Source organism: Delphinapterus leucas, chromosome 6, assembly GCF_059928025.1.
Source record: "Delphinapterus leucas isolate spDelLeu-1000000601 "Yukka" chromosome 6, BTC_Dleu_Yukka2, whole genome shotgun sequence".
Classification (NCBI taxonomy): Eukaryota; Metazoa; Chordata; class Mammalia; order Artiodactyla; family Monodontidae; genus Delphinapterus; species Delphinapterus leucas.
In genome coordinates, this window is record NC_143134.1 from 10,138,210 (window position 1) to 10,159,176 (window position 20,967).

Genomic DNA, 20,967 nt, shown 5'->3' on the forward strand with positions numbered 1-20,967 from the left:
TGAATTAAAATGAAAATAGAACACAGAAAAATTTGTGGGGTGCAACTAAAGCAGTGCTTAGAGGGAAATTTACAGCATGCAATACCAATATTAGAAAAGAAAAAAGGTCTCACCCTCAGCTATCTAAGCTTCAACCTTAAAAGACCAGAAAAGAGCAAAATAAACAGAAATCAAGCAGAAGGAAGATAACATTGTGACTGTACCTTATGCTACTGAATTGTGTATTTTTAAATGGTTAAGACAGAAAATTTTATGTTTTGTGTATTTTACCACACTAAAAACATATTCTTTCATGGATCATAGGTCTAAAGGTTAAAAGTAAAACTATAAAAATTTTCTGAAAAATAGGAGCAAATTTTCATGACTGCTGGACAGGCAGAGAGTTTTTAGACATGATAGAGTAAAAGCATGACCCGTAAACAAGAAACCTGAAAAGGTACACTTTATCAAAGTTAACACCCTGCGCTCTGTGAAAAATATTGTTAAGAGAATGATAAGCCAAACTGCCACCTAGGAGAAAATATTGGCAAATCACTTACCCAATAAAAGATCTGTCCAGAATATAAAGAACTCTCAAAGCAAAACAGTAACAACACAACACAATTAATATGGACAAATTACTCAGACACACGGTTCCCTAAAGAGGATATAAGGATCACAAATAAGCACATGAAAAGGGATTCAACATCATTAACATTTAGCGAAATGCGAATCAAACCACAATGAGATACCCCTATACATAGATCAGATGGTCAAAATAAACGACAGCGACAATACCGAATGCTGATGAGGATGTGGGGCAACGGGCGCTCTTGATCACCGATGCTAAGAAGGCAAAAAGGTGCGAGTGCTCTGCCAAATGGCTGACTTTTGAAAACTCAAGGTAAGTCTACACTTACCACATGATCCAGAAAAGCCACTCTTGGGCATTTACCCTAGAGAAACAAAAACTTACTCTTTTCCAAACACCTGTAAATGAATGATCAAAGCAGCACTGATTATTAATCAACAAAAACTAGAAACAACCCCAAGGTCCCTCGGTGGGTGAATGAATAAATGAACGGTAGCACATCCATACAATGGAATACCACTCAACAACAAAAAACAAAAAGTTACTGATACATGCAACAACTTGGATGAACAGCATTAAGGTGAATGAAAGAAGCCAACCGCTAAAGGTTACATACTATTATATATACCACACACAAATACCATATAAGACATTCTTGAAAAGACAAAACCACAGTAACGGAGAATAGACAGTGGCTTTCAGGGTATTAGGGGTGAGGGGACAGCATGACTATGTTGAGAGAGAGCACGAGAGAGTTTTGGGGAGATGGAATGGTTCTGTATCCTGACTGTGGTGGTGGGTATGTGAATTTATACTTGTGTTAAAATTCATAGAACCGGAAAAGAAAAATAAAGTTAATGTTATTGTATGATGATTTACATAATAAAAGGAAAATTTAAAAATAAGGTACCAATGTGGCCGCTAGGAAATGATGTCCAGAAAGCAGCTAGACAGGATGGAAGTTAGGAGGGTAGTCTGCGTAACTGACAGAGACTTTGAGGTCACCAGTCCCTTGTAGAATAGTAAGTGAGATCACCCCAGGGTATTAACTTACAGTGAAAAATAACCAAGGACAGAACCCCAGGAAATATCAGCCTTAGAAACTACGGAAGAAGAGAATCCTGTAGAAGAAGATATTAAGAAATAATAATCAGAAAACTAAGGGATAAAGAAAGAGAATTTGGTGTCACGGAAGGCAAGGAAGAAATTTTGAAGAAGTAACTCATGAGATCAAATGTCACTGAAAGGTCAAGTAAGATAAAGATTTAAAATACTCGATTATATTTGGCAGGATGGACATCGGTGACTTCTGTTTCAACAGGATTATGAATAGCGGGTAAGCAACGACAGAGAACAGAGCTTCATTCATTTGAGGTGTCTGGCCATGAAGAGGAGGAAGGAGCCGGGAATGTGAGAAACATGAATATATTTATGGGCTATGCCAGGAAAGACGGGGAGTTCAGAAAAGAGAGGAAACAAGTGATAGAGTAAGGAGGACCCTTGAGGAAACAGACAGCATGGCCCAGAAAATAAGGCCATGAAAGCGTGGGCTCTCAAGTCAGACTGCAGGGATTCAAGCACGATGTAATCTATCATTTGGCTGCTGTAAAGCTCAAGCTATCGCTTTAGCTTCTCCACCTCTGCCTCAGTGAGATGTAACATGGAAAGACGACAGAACCTGCCTCAGAGCACTGCTATGACAAGTGAGTACAGGTATAGAGCTTAGAACTAAGCCTGACACATAAGCACCCAGTAAACGACCAATGTGAACAATTACCAGCATTAGAATCACCAAATAGGATGTAACAGGAAGATTACTTTTGAACAGAGGAAGTTATATGCTTCTCTGAGACTGGAGAAAACAAGGATAGATTGGGCACAATTATGCATAAGTTTATAAGTATGGAGGCAGAAAATGTGATGAAATGTGGGATTTTTAAGCCCAATTTTCTCTGTGATGTAATGATTATCTTCACAGAAAGGGAAGAAGGATGAAACCATGGAGGAAAGTCCTCACTGTGGGCAACAGGAGACGCTGCTGACCACGGAGATTCAGAGGACAGCCGAGAAGGACTGACAGCTCTGCTGAAACCAGAGGCATAAACCCATCTGACACTAGTCATCACAGCTTTCACTTTCTCCAGCAGTGTTCAGAAGTCTCAGAGTAAAACAGTCACCAACTGAGTTACACGTAATAAAGAGGGATATGCCCACTCAGAAAGAAGGGCTCTGTGGGAGCATGGGGAGCATATAATTGAGGGAATTTAATGATCGGCTACTCCCATGAGCTTTAAAAGCATCTCTTTTAGAAACTACACAAATGCCCATCAACTGAGGACTGAACAAATAAACTGTAGTACATCCACACGATGGAATATGACTCAGGAATAAAAAAGAACTACTCATACACACCAGCCTCAAAACTCTATATACTGTATAATAATTTTACATGGAATTCTAGAAGAAACAAGACCACGGTGACAGGAAGCAGACCGGTGGTTGCCTACAGCTGGTAGAAGACTGACTGTCACAGGGCACGAGGAAACTTCTTCCTCCAGTTTTACTGAGACACAACTGACTTACAACACTGTTAGTTTAAGATGTACAACATAATGACTTGATACACGCACATACTGAGAAAGGATCACTATGGTAAGTCTGGTTATCATCCATCATCTCACATACCGACAGTTTTTTCTCTGGTGGCAAGAGGAGCAGCCTTTTAAGAAATGATGGAATGGTGCTGTCCTGTGGTTGTGGCAGTGGTTACATGACTACATACACCTGTCAACACTCATCCAGATACACTCCCAACACTGGTGAATTTCACTGTATTTAAACTTCATGTTGATACAGCTGACTTCTTACAAGGCTCTGTGTGGACGCCTGGGCTGCGTGCTCCACCACCAAGCACGGGCTCGAGACAGCTCCTCCCCGTCACCTTGTCTACATCCCCAGACGCGGCCTCTAAGTCACAGGCAAAGGGACTGTGGCGGGCAGAACCTGGAGAAGACCCCAAAGGCTTTCTGATACCCACACCCACTCCCCAGGTATGCAAGTCTGATGGGTTGTAACCCCAGGATTAGGTCACGATAAATGGGATGAGGGGTGTTAAACCAGTGAGCTGACCATTAAATGCAGTTTTCCTGGCTGGTTGTAGAAGCGGCAGGTGGGGGGTTGATGTACAGGGAGTTCTTTGACGCTGAGAAGAAGGGGCCACATGGTCCCAGTCAAAGCTCTCAGACAGCGAGGCCTGAGTTCCACAGCAGCAAGGAGGGAAGTCCTGCCAGCACCCTGAGGGGTCGGTTAAGGTGGCTGAGCCTCCAGCTGAGGACACAGCTGTTGACACATCCACCTCAGCCTCAGGAGACCAGGAGCAGAGAACTGTTACAACGTGCCAGAGTCCTGGCCCGGAGAAACTGTAGGTCATAAATTTGTGTTGCTTTAAGCCACTACATTATGGTAATTTGTGTTATACAGCATGGAAAAGGAGAGGCCAATTTTAAACAACCCCTCTACCTCATCATAAAAAAGTTCCAATTTAGAACTTAAAATTGTGTGAACTTAAAATCTTAAAATCCCCACAGGTAACCTCAGCTTTCGCCTCTGTTCTTTACCTCACGCTTCCAGAATATATATTCTTGTCTAACACCAGACTCTAAGTTATTCCAGAGAGAAACTATATCTGAGTAAGCTTTAATTAAGTCATCTTTAATCAATTAATTAACCTATTACCCCCAAAGTGTTTAACACACTGCCTTGTTCTTATATTAGTGAATAAAGAAAGTAATATACGATGCATCCACCCAAATATACTGAAAAGTAAAAATTCTTCACTTTTTAGCCACATTTTCCTAAAGTAAAGTTTCACGTATACATATAGTCATGTAGGGAATGAAGAAACTCTATACAGGTTAACAAAACGAATCTTGGAAAGTCATATAAAAATCACTGTCAAAAATGCACTGATTTCTAAAGCACATCTTTTAAAAATGATAAAACAACAAAATGAAAATACTAATATCTGACTGCAGTGAGACCATGGCCTCCCCTTCTTCCAAAATTCTACACTTGAGAAGTTGTTAAGTGAATGCATACCAGCACTCCCAAACAAGTGAAACTCTGGGTAGTCCCAAGAACAGAAGGAACCCAGAGGTAAGGAAAGTACACACGTGGGTTTAAGATGAGAAGCGTCATGAGCACAGCCTGTAGGGAAGAGGCCTCGGCAGCAGATGTGAGCAACAGGAGACTGCTCTGCGATGAGCTGGCACCCGGGGCACGAGGGGAACAGCAGCAATGGCGCTTAAAGAAGAGGTCACCCAGCACACTGTCCATCTCCGCGAGCAGCTCCCTTCAGACACGAGTGATGAGAGAGCCCGGACCGAAAGGCCAGGCCGGTGCTCCAGGTGACCGGTGACACCCAGGAATGTGGGGTCTCCAATGCCCAGAAAGTAAGCTGCTACGTATTTGCCTGGCCGAACAGCAATGTGTCCCACCCATCCCCTACTGTGATGAAAAACTGAACAGAGGAGAAGTCAGCAACACATCCCCATCTCGCCAGGGGGCCACCCAAACAGAGGCAACGAAGGGCAAAATAGACACCCCCAAACATGAACACGCCAGAAAGAACACTAAATGTATGAGGGATGCCAGTACCATGAAACAGGGGGCAGACTTGCTGAAAAAAAAAACTGAAACACCGAGGTGACACGGCCAAGAGTGCACTAAGAACAAGACCTTATGATAACCAAAGTATCATTAGAGAAATGAGCACAAGATCACGGAGCTTTCAAGGAAAACTAAGAAGATTCATGGACATGAGAATACAAGTTTCTAAACTTAAGAGAAAACATCACTGAGCAGACAAAACAAAAGAACATGTTACGAGCTGAAATTCGGGCCCAGGAATCCTTCCAAAACAGTAAGAAGGGACAAAGGGATAAAAAAGATGAAATAAAAGTACAGAAAAAAAGACATTTGATGCAGAGGTTCCAATCTATCCATTTAACGGGAGTTCTCTTAAGGAGAAAAAGGAGAAGAAGCAGTATGTGAAGAAGCGTCAGTTAAGACTGTCCCAGAACTGAAGGTGAGTGCTCAGACTGAAGGCATCTGGTTAGAGTCATGACAGGTCAATTAAAAATACCGAGAACACTCAAGCGATATTTCAGAACACGGAAGGCAGAAAAACGGTGCCAAAAGCTTTCAGAGAGGCAAAACCCCTTACAGAGGAACGTTAAGGAAAACCACGTCACAAGACTTGAGAGCAACAATGAGACCATGATGAGGCAGCAGCTTCAAGGTGGGGTGGGGAGAGCTTGCCACCCACATTTCTTCACCCAGCAAACTACCAGCCAAGACTTCCACTTGCAGCTGTGCTGGAGTAACAGGGACCAGATCTACCCTCCCACCTTCGGCAACTACAAGTCTGGACAAAGTGGATGAAACAACGATTTTCCAACACTGGCAAACAGGCAGCACAAGACAGTGATCCTTGTGAGAAGGGTAACAAGTGAGGTAAGCTCAGCAACTGCCCAGCCTCCAGGCTGCAGCACAGGGAGAGGGTGTCCTGAGTCAGGGAAACAGCAGCCAGAGCTTGGGAGGCTGAAGAGCAGTACCATTTGCAGGAAGGGGTACCAAGGAAGAGAGAGCTGCCCAGAGAGTCCTGGAATCGGCAGAGGTTTCCCCTGAGTCTCCTGCTGAGGGACGGTTACCATGACGTCACCAATCCCTCAGGCTCACTGAGGGCTGGGAACACATCACACTTCCAACAGCCAGACTAGAAAGGCCTCCAAATCAACAGAGCATTGGAGTACCACCAATCCATCATCAGAGCGTCAAGAGTACTGCCTCGCTTTTCCGGTAAGCAGCCTGAGGTGACCTCTGAAAATGGTTCGCTATTCACTTGACCCAGAAAACCCCACAAAATCATGCAAGTCGAGAGGTTCAAATCTTCGTGTTCACTTTAAGAACACTTGTGAAACGGCCCAGGCCATTAAGGGTATGCATATCCAAAAAGCCACCAAGTATCTGAAGGATGTCACTTTAAAGAAGCAGTGTGTGCCATTCCGTCGTTACAATGGTGGAGTTGGTAGGTGTGCCCAGGCCAAACAGTGGGGCTGCACGCAGGGTCGGTGGCCCAAAAAGAGTGCTGAATTTTTACTGCACATGCTCAAAAATGCAGAGAGTAACGCTGAACTTAAGGGCTTAGATGTAGAGTCTCTGGTCATTGAGCATATCCAGGCGAACAAAGCCCCCAAGACGCAGCGCAGGACTTACACAGCTCATGGTTGGATCAACCTATACATGAGCTCTCCCTGCCACACTGAGATGATCCTTACTGAAAAAAACCAGATTGTTCCTAAAGCAGAAGAGGAGGTTGCCCAGAAGAAAAAGATATCCCCGAAGAAATTGAAGAAACAAAAACTTATGGCCCCGGAATAAATGCTGCAAAAAGTAAATGCAAATAAAAGTAAAAAACAAACAAAATAAAAGAGTACTGCCTGAGTGGTGGCGCCAAGTGCGTTCTAGACGAAAAGCTGTTCTCCACCTCCCTAGCAAAGCTGAGAATCAACCTTGAAAGACTCAAACTATTTTCAAGTAACATAACTGCATCGCAGAATAAATTTATTCATTTGTATTTAAATACAAAAAATCCAAACTAAAATACACAATGCCAGGCATCCAACCACAAATCACCAGGTAGGTAAAGAAGCAGGAAAAGATTACCCAAATGAAGAGAAAATCAGTCAACAAACAGACTCAGGAATGACACAGATAATAGAATTAGTGACAAGGTCATTAAAAAGGTGACTCTAATCATATTCCATATGTTCAAGAAGGTAGAGAAAAGTGTAAGTATTATAAAGACAGACATAGAAAGTATAAAAATGACCCAAATAAATTTTAAGAGATTAAAAAATACAGTATCTGAAATGAAAAATATACAGTGTCTGGATGGGATTAAGAGCAGAGCAGATTACACAAAGCAGACAAAAAGAGTAATGAACTTGAAGATACAGTAACAGAAGCTACCCAAAACCAAACACAGGAAAAGGACCAAAAAGAAATGAACAGAGCATCAGCAAGCTGACGTATGGCTACTGAGCACCCAGAGGAAAAAGGAGAGGAGAACAGAAAAGGATTTTGAAGAAATAATGGCTGAATTTTTCGAAATTTGATAAAAACAATAAATCCACTGATCCAAGAAGCTCAATGAACCCCCAACAAAATAAAAATGAAGAAAACTACACCAAGGTACATCTAAATCAATCCACTTCCAGCGATAAGGAGGAAATGTTAAAAGCCGTCAGAGAGAAAAGACACATTACACGCAGAGGAAAATTTAAGAATGACAGCAGACCTCTGGTCAGAACCGGCGTGCCAGGATGTAAGTGGAGAAACACCTTTAAAGAACTGAAAGAAAAAGAACTCTCAACCTATAAGACTACATCCAGCAAAAATATTTTTCAAAAAAGAAGACAAAATGCTTTTTAAGACATATAAATGCTAAGCAAATTCACCAGCAGACCACCACTACAAATTAACATTTAAGTGTGAAGACAAAATAAGGACCTCCCCAACAAATCTTTGGCAGTTTCTCTCCAAAAGGTTACGAGAGGATAGTCTCCATCATGAAGACAAACTGAGGGAGGACAGTAGTATATAAGGAACTGTGCTGAGGAAAGAAATGTGTAAATCTTGGTAAGTCTAATAACTGTTTTTAAAATCTGTAACTAAAATTCCAGATGCTACTAACATAAGAGAAATAGGGCAAGGGAAAACAAAGGAGGTTCTCCTCTGTCTACAGAGAGGATACAAATACAGATTAATTCCAGGTATTAGAAAAACAAGCTCATGGGTGTTACACATATACAGGGTAGCCATTAAAAAATTTAACTATTTTTCTGTGATATTACTTCAAAGAAAAAAAATCCTAAATTGGAATAATTATATTAATTAACTCATAAAGATATCACTTATGGACTTACAGTAAATCTAAGTCTAAAGAAAACACACTACCATACAATTGACCTATTTTCTACGTTAGCATGATGCTTCACGGGTGCTGAGCTGACAAACAATCACCATTTGTTCTGTGGACAAAAGGTGAAAAGGCATTTGTGCACCTCTGCAAGTCAAAACTATTAACTACTGAAATGATGATCTAAAACTATTAATATTTTCTTATGTACATGACTTAATTCAGCTAACTGGAATAATTAGAGGCTTTAAAATACTTTTGTTTCTAATTTACTTTTGAGTAAACGCAGTTACATGTATATTTACCCAAATGTTTATTTCCCATTTTTCTTCTACAATTCTTTGCTACTTAAAAGTATTTAAAACCAGAAGCATATTGGAAGAAAAAAGTAATGTAAGAACTTATTTATTTAATATAAATATCTGGGTTGCTATACCTACTTCAACTCTTTTAAAAGGAAGGATACAGCTACGAACTTACTCTCAATTAACCAAGGAACAATAGAATTTCACGCTTGGCATAAAAGAAATAGCTGAAGAGAGGTTAAATGCTCTGCAAATGTTCAGAGGAAATGTTTGTAAAGGATTACGACTCTTGGCGTTTATACCTACCTTGTTCCAGACCTTCACTTTGAATACTAACATGTTCAAAAATCTCAAAAACAAAATCCTACCATATGCCCCTCAGCCCGAGCCTTGTTCTGCCTCGCTTCCCGTCTTCGCTGTAGAAACTCTTCTACCTGCTTTGCTCTTTCCACAGCCAGCTGCCCCTTCTGCCTGAGGAATTTGGACAAACAGCAAAGTTAGAAATTCTGAACATTAAATATTTCAAAAAGTTTAAATTTACACTTATTCTACATATTTTCTTTAGAGATATTTGCAAAATATGAAGGCTGATATGAAGTAAAATCTTCCTCTGTAATGAAGAAATTGCTACACATATATTAGAATCTACCACTTAAATTGGAGACATTATTATTTTAAATAGAGGTAAAACTTCCACTGCTATGTTCATTTAATCTATTCTACTTATAGACACATAAAATGATTTTAGACTATACCTACAGAAAAATCTCAATAGTTTCCAAGTAGGTAAGCTTATTTCAGAACTCTGCATCAAAGATATCAATCAGTATGGAAGTAAGATTAAAGCAGCAGAGTAGCAACTTCAAAGCTCATCAAAAATAAGGAAGAGTTTGTGTGAATTTTCAAAACTGCAGTGAAAAGTAAAATCTGAATTCCTTGAATATCACAACTATTAAAAAGAAAAATGGATAGATTAGGGGAAAAAACTAAAAGCACACTTATTTGTTTCCATCTTTTTCAGTTATGTTTCTGTATCTTCCTCTAACAACTATGAGAGAATGTAAACATGTTGGCCTTAGACGACAACTAAAAAATATCAATGACATTTTGAACATCTAATATATATTGTGTGGGACTTCCCTAACCAGTGGAGCAGTGGTTAAGGATCCGCCTGCCAATGCAGTGGACACAGGTTTGATCTCTGGTCTGGGAAGATCCCCCATGCCATGGAGCAACTAAGCCCAAGCGCCACAACTACTGAGCCTGCGCTCTAGAGCCCGTGAGCCATAACTACTGAGCCCACGTGTCACAACTACTAAAGCCCACGTGCCTAGAGCCCTGTGCTCCGCAACAAGAGAAGCCACTGCAATGAGAAGCCTACACACCGCAACGAAGAGTAGCCCCCGCTCACCGCAACTAGAGAAAGCCCACGTAGCGACAAAGACCCAATGCAGCCAAAAATAAATAAATAAATTTATAATATATATTGTGTCTGTTACCGTGTACTAGGAAAGATACAAAAATAAACAAAACCCACCCCCCGTAAACAGAGAACTCATTGCATAGTATCAACTGCAGTAATTTTGTGAGTAAGGAAGAAAGATGAGAAAGTTATCGACTGCACTTCTCAGATATTGGCTACGAAGGCACACAAAATTCCTACAGCCTCTGTGATGGACCATAACTAAGTTATGTTCAGAAAAAGATATGAAATAATGCCTTCTCTCTTCCAGTAGATTTAAACACTTCTGATTTTCATACCCCAAATAGTCATTTCTTTTACATGTTTTGTTAACAATTACAGTTGACCCTTGAACAACACAGGTTTGAACTGTGTGGGTCCACTTAATGCGGATATTTTTCAACAGTAAATACTACAGCACTACATGTTCATGGTTGGTTGAATCCATGGATGCAGAGGAACCTCAGATATGGAGGGCTGACTATAAGTATATGCAGATTGACCCCCATATTGTTCAAGGGTCAACTGTACTGAGACATGTAAGAATTTTAAATATGAAATTAAATGGTAGAAATTTAAAATCTGATTTACCATAAAGCTATGGAAGACAGTGGCCTAAGATTCATTTAACTTTCATAGTGCTTAAAAGATATTCTTGTGAAACTCCATCATTGGAATTTTCTAGGATTAGATAATCTCTATAGCTGGTTCAGAGCCTTTCCAGTGTATTAATTTTGTAACCTGTAGCTTTACCAAATTCTTTGATGAGCTCTAGTAGTTTTTTGGTAGCGTCTTTAGGATTTTCTATGGACAGTATCATGTCATCTGTAAACAGTGACAGTTTTAGTTCTCTTCTTCCAATTTGGATTCCTTTCATTTCTTTTTCTTCTCTGGTTGCTGAGGCTAGGAAAATCTCCTTCGTATACTGGATTGGCCAAAACGTTCATTTTTCTGTATGTTACAGAAAAACCTGAACAAACATTTTGACCTGCTCAATATATAGGCAAGGCTGTTATTCTGGTCTGCTATAGCCCCATTTATATAAGGCTGGGCCTAAAGACGACAGATAAACTTTCAGAGAGTATGACGCTCAGATATGTCATCTGAAACTGTACAGCTACTGATAAGGCTCTTTTGAGGAGTCCTGGATGCTTACACCACCATACACAATTAGATAAAATCTCTGCTTTGTATCCTGACTGCACTGACTTCCTTTTCTAACCTTTATAAAAGTAAAACTTCTATAAAGTTTTTATGCTTGATTTCCCATTCTAAGATACTGAGTATCTCCAATGTTTGCCAGTCTCGGGCTCCAACTCAGCATATGTTAATTCATATTCACTGATTGATTTGTTTCACTAAATCAAATAATTCAGCTACAAAGAAATATTTTACTAAGAACCTGATCATACACGTAACAGCTTTGATTTAAAGAATGTTCACAGCATTTATGTAAATATAGTACTATCCATTCTATTTATTTATGTAATCTATAAGTTTTGCTTTACTGAATAGTTTTGTCCTAAGCTGGTTTAAATAAGCAAGTATATATAACTGGTTGCTTTCAATCACAAACTTAAAACCTGTAGTGATTTTTGCTTACCATTATTTCTTTTATCTTCTCATTTATTAAACAAATACTTATTGAGTGTCAACTATTTACCAATATTACATCTGTCTTTGAAGATATAAGATGTATAAAACAGAATTCCAGGAATGCAAAGCTGGTGCAACATATAAAAATCAATCAGAGTAATATACCTTATTAAAAGAATAAAGGACAAAACTAGTTTAATTGATTCTATGATTCCTTATAATATTTAAAAACCTATACTGTTCTCATTTTTCACATGCATTTCTGTTTACTACTTAATACATACCAAAAAGAACCCATTCTCATATTCTTATTCCCCTTTCAGTAGTAAAACTGTACTGAACTGTGAGCACAAACTATATATGTGTGCAAGGCTTATAGGGATAGAGGAAATAGTCAATTAACTTAATAGTCAGTTAATAGTCATTCTCTTCATTAAATGTTATTAAGAATTTATATGTGGGACATCCCCAGTGGCTCAGTCGTTGAGAATCTGCCTGCCAATGCAGGGGACACGGGTTCAATCCCTGGTCCGGAAGATCCCACATGCTGTGGAGCAATTCAGCCCATGCACCACAACTACTGAGCCTGTGCTCTAGAGCCCATGAGCCACAACTACTGAGCCTGAGCGCCACAACTACTGAAGCCCATGCACCTAGAGCCTGTGCTCCGCACAAGAGAATCCACTGCAATGAGAAGCCCATGCAATGCAATGAAGAGTAGCCCCCGCTCGCCACAACTACAGAAAGCCCGCATACAGCAACAAAGACCCAACAACTACAGAAAGCCCGCATACAGCAACAAAGACCCAACGCAGCCAAAAATAAATAAATAAAAGAATTTATATGTGTATACTCTTTTTTAAACAAATTAAATAGACCATATCTTTTGAGTTCCAAACTTATGCCACTTAAAATTAGTAGAACATTAATCTAGATTAATAGTAAAGGAATGATTAATATAAATACTATATAAGCCACAAATATACAGTAAGAAATTAGGAATCTGGAAAGTGAAATACAGAGACATTAAAATGGGTAAAAAAGAAATAATGAGACAAACTCTTTTTCATCCTGACAAGAGAAAAAAGGAAATCATTTTCTTTTTTTTATACAAATGCATGAATAAATGGAAAGATCTGGATAAGACACCTCATATCCATGGCTCAAACCTTTTACTAAGGGAAATTAAAAATTTTGAAAGATGACTAAAAATGGATTTGTTTAAGAGGTGAAAGCAACATAAAAATGGCAGCAATCTAGGTAGCAGAAATAATCCGAGAAATGAAAAATGAGTCAATATGGTTTAAGGTAGAAGAGTTGGGGTGGTATAGGGTTAATGAAATGAAAAAAGGATGTCGTGGGTGTATTCACTAAGCTTCCTCCTCTGTTTAAGTGGCATAATGTCTATCTGAGGGAATGCAATTGTTGTCAGCTTTACTCAAATGAAGCAATACAGAGGAAAAGACTTGGAAAAGTAAAAGCTCAATAAAATGCAAATGATTAGAGGCACTCAATGGTTTCATAAGATGGTCTCACGTGACTGAGGTTCTAACGTTAAAAGCTAACTGAATATAAGCTCACCAGTTGTAACAAACATACCACTCTGTGGTGGGGGACGCTGACAACGGGTATAGGGACAGCATGTGGGAAATCTCTGTACCGTCTCCCTCAGTTTTGTGGTGAAGCTAAACTGCTGTAAAAAGTTAGTCTTCAAAAAAAAAATGCTAATTGAGGTGTGTTATCAAGACATGGATATAAAAAGCAAAGTCGGACTAGCCAGAGTTACTGATAAAAAGGGAAGAAGAAAAATAACACCATGAAAAAGGAAGAAGCAAATATGGGTTATCTAAAATATGAGGAAAAGATAACCTGAAGCACGCTTAGATGACTATAAATTTCAGTTTGCTAATTCAGTTTGAATCAGGGAAATGAACTGACTACATATGACAATAACAAATTATAAAAACCAGAAGTTATGACAGTGTGGAGAAAATGCTCTATAATGCCAATGGTGCTAAAAAGTTCAACAAAAGAATAGGGAAGCAGCTGCATAGCGCAGGGAGATCAGATCAGTGCTTTGTGACCACCTAGAGGGGTGGGATGGGGAGGGTGGGAGGGAGACGCAAGAGGGAGGAGATATGGGGATATATGCATATGTATAGCTGATTCACTTTGTTTTACAGCAGAAACTAACACAACATTGTAAAGCAATTATACTCCGATAAAGATGTTAAATTTTTTTTAAAAATCATAATATTCAAATTGGAGGAGACCCTGAGTATTAACTAATCCAACTTCTTGCTGAATAAAGTATTCTCATATTCCCATCTAAATATCCCTGACACATGGTCATTCAAACCCCTAGTGTAATACTTTCAGTTTGAGAGCACTGATTAAATCCCACAACAGCCCATCCACTAAACACACCTCATAATGGATGGAAATCTGCTTCTTTACTTCTAATCACAGTACTTCTACAATGTGGATATACAAAGAAATCTAATTCCTCTTCTACAAGACAAGCCATCCAATTCTTCTGAACTTGTTCCTTTAAGCATGCTTTCTTTAATGGTAGCAAAATTTTCCCAGCTTCTCTAATTTTCCTCATAAAATGTTTCAAGCCTTAGTAAAGTCAATATGGCACAAAAGTTAAGTGAGTGAACTTTGGCACCAAACTGTCCAACTTCAACTCCCGGTTTTACTAATAAACAGTTATGTGGCCTTCAAGAAATTAGTTATTTATAGTCATTTATCATATATCAATTTCTTAATCTATAAAACTAGGAACAGTAATATGTGCCTTGTAGCACTGGTGATGACTAGATGAGCTAATAATAATCAACTCTCATTATTCCTGGTAGTTATGTTGTATAAAGTCACCGTGAATATGAATTAGTGCATACTGAATGATTACCCCGAGGAGAATTACAGAGTTAGGCTCCTGACAGCCTCTTGCTACAACATTTTCGCCAATGGATTAATATACAACCTTGTTTTATGTGTGTTTCTGTTTAAAGACACCTTATTACAGGGTCCATTCATTAACACTGAACTCTCCGCCAACAACACTGTAACTCAAACCTGAATGAAGCTTCTCTGATACAAATATTTCCTCCATAAGGAACATCACAGCCTTCTTGCACTTACGAACACGAGACAGCACATCAGCACAAGGCGTGAGGGCCATGTTAAGCAATGAAATCACCAGCAAAATGCCCCCAAATGCAGAAAATGCAGCTGAGCAGACTATGAAAGTACATTTGTTCATGAGCGCTGAAACAGGAAAGCAGAGCTGGCCTTGCTCCCGCTCAGCTGGGACTTGCGCACTGGGCAACTCAAAGTCCCTGGGGCTCTGCACATGCCCAGGAATGACCGTGAAGGGACTGGGAGTACTGATGTGCGGCTACACATAAATTTTAGCAAGCAGGCAAATCCACAAGCACACAATCCACAGGTAGCGGGGACGGGCGAGGCACGTAAATCCCCCCGCGGTGGTCTTGGTACAGAGTACGCAACCCGGCAGCAGCTCCTACGTTTATGTCACTATCATCCTCACCATCCCCATCCTCGTGGGCACATGCTTTGTCAATATTCTGCTGTGTGACCAGCAGTGAATATAGTGAAAGCTTCATTTCCTCCATTGCTTTAATTTAAAATTTTATATTTTTCAAAAACTTCTTTAGCTCCTAGGAGTAACTGGTACTAGTCAGGGGGCAATAAAATGGGCACAGTCATATACTGTTAGACTGAGCATAAATTGGCACAGCTTTTGTAGAAAGAAAATTAGTGGTATTTAGTTAATAAATTTAGTTAAATAAATTTAATTTCATAAATTCAATAAATTTAGTAATATTTCTTTCTAGAGCCTTCATAAAGAACATAACAGAGCAACTCCTTTAATCCAGGAATTACCCTTCTAAGATTGTATTCTACAGAAATAGTGAGAAATAAAAAATATGTTCAAAACACAAAGTGTTCAAAAAAGTGAAAAATTACAATGTATTATATTAGAGGATTTGCTATATAAACTATAGGTAACAGCACTGGAATCGAATACAGACATCAAAAGTCCCATGAAAACAATTTTTTGCATGGGAGAATTTTTATGGTAAAAATGTTAAATAAAAACAGATACCAAAAAAAAAAAAAAGAAACCCCAGCAGATAAAACTTTGTGCGTGATTTGATCTCCTCTAACTATAGAAAAAGAAATATGAACAAAAGATGCAAAAATAGACCACAGTCTTCATAGTGACTGCCTTGCAGGATGAGCAGTGATTTCTTCTCCTGTTTCTAACACCTACTGATACCTTCCAATATTCCTAAAGCTAATCTATATCACCTTGGTCAGCAGAAAAACAAGACCAAAAAGCCACTTGCGATTTTCCTTCAGGTTTTCTTTTTCCTTGAGCGAAAGGGAGAGAAAAAAGAGGTCTGAACATTTGGCTATGAATCCTAAGTGAAAGGGGGGCGACAGGATGGCCAGCTGCCACTATTTTAAAATCAGGAAATATGTGAGCTTTCTTGACTTCAGCAAAGGAAACAGCATTAAAATGGAACTTGAGGATTAAAGGAAGTAAAATAAATAAATGCCTTTGAATAAAGCAAAACACTGGCATGCAAAGATGACACTTAATGAACATTGTGGTACATGATTCTTTTTGAATTACGGTTTTCTCAGGGTATATGCCCAGTAGTGGGATTGCTGGGTCATATGGTAGGTCTATTTTTAGTTTTTTAAGGAACCTCCATACTGTTCTCCATAGTGGCTGTATCAATTTACATTCCCACCAACAGTGCAAGAGGGTTCCCTTTTCTCCACACCCTCTCCAGCATTTGTTGTTTGTGGATTTTTTGATGGCCATTCTGACTGGTGTGAGGTGATACCGCATTGTAGTTTTGATTTGCATTTCTCTAATGATTAGTGATGTTGAGCATCCTTTCATGTGTTTGTTGGCAGTCTGTATATCTTCTTTGGAGAAATGTCTATTTAGGCCTTGTGCCCATTTTTGGATCGGGTTGTTTGTTTTTTTGATGTTGAGCTGCATGAGCTGCTTGTATATTTTGGAGATTAATCCTTTGTCAGTTGTTTCGTTTGCAAATATTTTCTCCCATTCTGAGGGTTGTCTTTTCGTCTTGTTTATGGTTTCCTTTGCTGTGCAAAAGGTTTTAAGTTTCATTAGGTCCCATTTATTTATTTTTGTCTTTATTTCCATTTCTCTAGGAGGTGGGTCAAAAAGAGAAAAACAAATACCGTATGCTAACACATATACATGGAATCTTTAAAAGAAAATGGTTCTGAAGAACCTACAGGCAGGACGGGAATAAACATGCAGACGTAGAGAATGGACTGGAGGATATGGGGAGGGGGAAGAGTAAGCTGGGATGAAGTGAGAGAGTGGCATGGGCATATACACACTACCAAATGTAAAATAGACAGCTAGTGGGAAGCAGCCACATAGCACATCAGCTCAGTGCTTTGTGACCACCTAGAGGGGTGGGATAAGGAGGGTGGGAGGGAGACGCAAGAGGGAGGGGATATATGTATACCTATAGCTGACTCACTTTGTTATACAGCAGCAACTAACATAACAATGTAAAGCAATTATACTCCAATAAAGATGTTAAAATAAATAAATAAAAAGTTTTTAAAAAATGTGTACCAAATATTAAAAGATAGTCTGTCTTAGAATAATTTCATATCACACCAGATTGCAAACAAATGAGTCCTTGTACCAAGGTGCATTGGTAATTCCTGGATATGAATGACATTAAAATGAAAGTACTGATTGAGAAGGCAGACCCATTGAATTCTCCAGGCTGGATATACAGCTTGCTTCATTGTTAATGGCACTTGTGTGTTCACACAGTTGGAGAAACAGACTTCTGTTCGTTTGTTGCTTTCAGTATGTAATACTTTATACCAACAAATTTTAAAATGTTAAAAAAAAGACAACACTTTAAGTGTGACGGAGTAGGAAAAGTTATTGATCTACGACAGTGGAAAAGGATTATAATACATACGTGAACATGAGACAGTGGGTATTAGTAAGTATGAAATTAGGAGCATATCACACACACAATAGTTGAATTCGTCTCTTACCAATGATTACTAGTTATAAAAGGTAAGGGCATTTTTATTCTTATAGCAATATATAATTATACTAGTTTGAAAGCTTTTTATTATTTTCCTTTTTCATTCACAAGGAGTTTGCAGGAGAAGCAAATCCTTCAAATGTGTTTAAACTGGCTGATTTATCAACGCGTTTTAACTTGCTTCTTTTCCTAATTTAACCTACTGGAGTGTATACCGTAGCAGGATCTGAAAATAAAATAAATAAATTTGACTTCTTAATATTGAACTGTAAAACGAACATATTGAAAGAAGCAGGAGCTGTAAAGCTGCCCTCACGAGACAGAATGGCTTGCTGACCAAGGCAGAGTTGTGTGAAACCTGGTTATACTAACGTTACACATAAAAGCCCTAAGATGAGGACAGCGGTAGAGGCACAGTGGTGGCGATGGCGACAGTGATTGGGGTGCCCGAGAAGCTCCCTGAGGAGCCATCCAAGCAGCAACCGAGGGGGCTCTCCGGCTCACAGCTCAAGCCTCATGAGGAGACCCACGGCGGGATGTGAGAGCAGCCCAGACCACAGCTAGCTGAGGCTCGGAAGAGCATGGTGATCAGCCTGGGTACGTCCCCTAACCGGTGGTCACTCATCACTGAGTTTTCAACAGTTGTCAACAACATAAACGACTAATATAATTTTCACAAATCCAAACTTATTTAATCCCAAAGGATAATCTGCATTCTAAGATTGTGTCACCCTACTTTTTTCACATTAAAATGTTCATTCTTTTACCAAAGGATGGAATTAGGGCTGAGAAACTTTGTTTTAAAATGAGCTTACTTGGCAAATTAAAAGTTGGAAGTCCTCAATCAGGTCTCCAATTTTATTTTATTTTTCATTTTATAGACCTAGTAAGTACCTGTCAACCTAAACCAACGCCAGAAAAGTAGGAATTAACCAGGCAAAAATTTGGGCAGAGGGAGCAGCAGGCACACAGGAACAAGGATGAGGAAAAACATATCTTTTAAGTCTGCACTTCCAGAACTCTGGAAAGAAAGAGCAGAAGATAAGGCCAAGGAAGTACACAGCCCTCCAAGAGATGCTGCAGGCTATTTAGGGGCTGCAATTTGATCCAAGAGGCAATGAAAGGTCATTAGTTCAACTTTTTAGTGTATGCTATTTACAAACCTTTTCCAAGGGTATATTTATTTGGTCAGATAATTTTTCAGACTCAAAACTACATCAAATTCCCATTAAGTTTTCTCTAAATCAAGTTAGTTGTAGCTATGGTCTACTGAGATTATTTTGTTTCCTGATCAATCATACAACATATCTACTATTTCTTTCCACTTTATGTCTTCTGGAAATATGACTATATCCTTTGAATGTTTTTTCTATGTCCTCTTTAAAAATGGAGATTAGTTACAGGAGGACGCGCTTCTAAAACTTTTTTAATTTGGACATCAAAATATTAACCAGCATCCTCTGAATATAATTCTTTAACCAATGACTAATCCACCTAACAATTTTTATTTATATTTCTTTACCATGTCTATACTGAGACACTGTGGCAACAGTATCCTGCTGAAGTTTATATACCCTACTAGGTATCTAAGTAATTTTTTCACAATGCCTCTAAGGCCGAAAGAAATACCTAGCAGTCCCATTCATTAAACAGTTAGGTCAAAACTGCTTAACAGTATGGTCTACACTTTGTCCAACAGATGTAGTTACGTTTCCCTCACAACTGTAAAATATCCAAGGCACTGTGAGGCTCCAACTTGCCTCAGCGCACAGGTTGAGAACTATAGCTCTAGCCTACAACCCTAAAAAGAAATAAAGGCTGTATCTGACAAAATCCATTCTCTGTGAATTTATGCTGCATTGCAGTGATGACTGCTTCCTTTTTTCTTTCTTTCTTTCTTTTTTTTTTTTGCGGTACGCGGGCCTCTCACTGTTGTGGCCTCTTCCGTTGCAGAGCACAGGCTCCGGACGCACAGGCTCAGCGGCCGTGGCTCACAGGCCCAGCCGCTCCATGGCATGCGGGATCTTCCCAGACTGGGGCACGAACCCGTGTCCCCTGCATTGGCAGGCGGACTCTCAACCACTGCATCACCAGGGAAGCCCGACTGCTTCCTTTTAAGATGTTTGCAGCCTCTACTTTTAATCTTGCCTGGGATGAACATGAAAAAAACTAGTCTAGTTTTTAGAATCTGCCTTTTGAAAATTATATGATACTTGATGATCTCCAGTTTGCTACCAATTCTTCCATTTTCTACGTCCTCACATAAAACCAAAATAAATTCAATGAATATATATGAAAGTTCATTCAGTATTTGGTATCATGTTTAATCTTTAAAGTACCCAATATTTTAAAATTTTATAACCAACTAAACCAATAACTGTTTTGCCTGTTCACTAGTAGTATCTCAAGAAGCTGAGAAGTCCTTAAAACGGTGCTCAAGGAGCTGAACTCTACACTCAGACGGACTTAGTTTAAATCCTACCTCCGCCACTTACTAGTGGCCTGACCATACACAGGTTTTAAATCTCTGCAGGTCCTAATTTCTTCATCTTATTAAAAGAGTGATATCTAATTCAAAGGGATGCTGTGATAAGTAAATATAACTTGGTACATAATAAGTATGCAATAAATAATATCTATCATCAATAATAACAAGTTCAAAGCAACATAAGAAAAGGTATACTATATGTTTGAGTACTGCTAAACCCCCCAAAGTTAGCAGAAAGGAAATGATAAACGATCTCACAATCACAAATGGTTGAAAAGCTGAAAATTAAAATACTGAAACTATATCTGATGCTCAAACAAAGACTGAATGGAAGTTGTGTTCTAGTGGAAGAAGTAACTGAGATACACAGTCATTGAAGACAATATGAAACAAGTGTAAATGTATGTGAACATTTCAAGGTTATATGGGAGCCTGATGCAAATGGACCAAACTAGTCCATTACTCATCA

The 20,967-nt window shown here is 39.1% G+C and overlaps 1 protein-coding gene across 7 annotated transcripts in view; it reads right to left on the reverse strand.

Annotated features, from left to right (window-relative positions):
- NEK1 (NIMA related kinase 1) overlaps positions 1 to 20,967 on the reverse strand; it is a 213,806-nt gene that overhangs the window by 113,832 nt on the left and 79,007 nt on the right. For all 7 annotated transcript variants that reach the window (XM_089912681.1, XM_089912680.1, XM_022594861.3 and 4 more), the window contains one exon: positions 9,226 to 9,328. In XM_089912681.1, coding sequence (XP_089768807.1) covers positions 9,226 to 9,328 — 103 coding nt within the window. The remainder of the gene's footprint in view (positions 1 to 9,225; positions 9,329 to 20,967) is intronic.